This window comes from Charadrius vociferus, unplaced genomic scaffold, assembly GCF_000708025.1.
Source record: "Charadrius vociferus isolate BGI_N301 unplaced genomic scaffold, ASM70802v2 scaffold2672, whole genome shotgun sequence".
NCBI lineage: Eukaryota > Metazoa > Chordata > Aves > Charadriiformes > Charadriidae > Charadrius > Charadrius vociferus.
In genome coordinates, this window is record NW_009647114.1 from 17,128 (window position 1) to 18,011 (window position 884).

At 64.3% G+C, this 884-nt stretch overlaps 1 protein-coding gene across 1 annotated transcript; it reads left to right on the plus strand.

Annotated features, from left to right (window-relative positions):
* Nucleotides 1-30: 30 nt before the first annotated feature.
* On the plus strand, nt 31-876 carry REEP4 (receptor accessory protein 4; the record flags this gene model as incomplete). Its single annotated transcript, XM_009895828.1, has 4 exons — nt 31-96; nt 171-247; nt 490-610; nt 763-876. Coding segments are annotated over exons 1-4 (372 nt in total), but the record flags the coding sequence as incomplete, so codon positions are not given.
* Between the last annotated feature and the right edge of the window lie 8 nt (nt 877-884).

Consider the following 884-nt stretch of genomic DNA (forward strand, 5'->3'; position numbering starts at 1 on the left):
CTCACCCCCCCTCTCCGTTACAGGCTGGTTTTTGGGATGCTGTACCCCGCTTACGCTTCCTACAAGGCTGTGAAGACCAAAAACATCCGGGAATACGTGAGTAGGATGTCCGGGCAGCTCTTTTCTCCGCGTTCCAGCTCCGGGCTGACAGGTTCACCCGCTCCCCGCAGGTCCGTTGGATGATGTACTGGATCGTCTTTGCGCTTTTCATGGCCACGGAGACCTTCACCGACCTCCTCATCTCCTGGTGAGGCTGAGCTGAGGGTCTCTCGGGGGTTCCTGTGCCTCGGCGGGGGGAAGGAAGGGGCAGTTCCCCCCCTGCCTGCACGGAGAGGGGCACGGGCTGCCCCGCTGCCCACCCCCCTCTGGGCGGACCCACGTCTGCAGGGTGAGAGGCACCGTCCCTCCTGCAAGGGAGCAGGATGCGTCCTTGGGGGTGAGCAGATGCTGAGGGGGCGCATCCATCTTCCCCTCCGCCTTCTCCGGCAGGTTTCCCTTCTACTACGAGATTAAAATGGCCTTCGTCGTGTGGCTGCTCTCCCCCTACACCCGGGGGGCCAGTCTGCTCTACCGCAAATTCATCCACCCCACTTTGTCCCGCAAGGAGAAGGTAAAGGCTGCCTGGCTCCGGCTTGGGGGGGGTCCCATGTGCCCCTCGGGGCTGGGGTGGAAACTCAGCCCTCCGAGCGGGACCCCGGTTGGCGATGCTCCGGGACGGTGATGCTGTGCGCTGCTCAAGCGCCGCTGGGGTTATCTCGGCAGGAGATCGACACGTACATCATCCAGGCCAGGGAGCGCAGCTACGAGACCATGGTGCGCTTCGGCAAGAGGGGCCTCAACATAGCAGCCACCGCCGCCGTCCAGGCGGCCGCCAAGGTACCGGC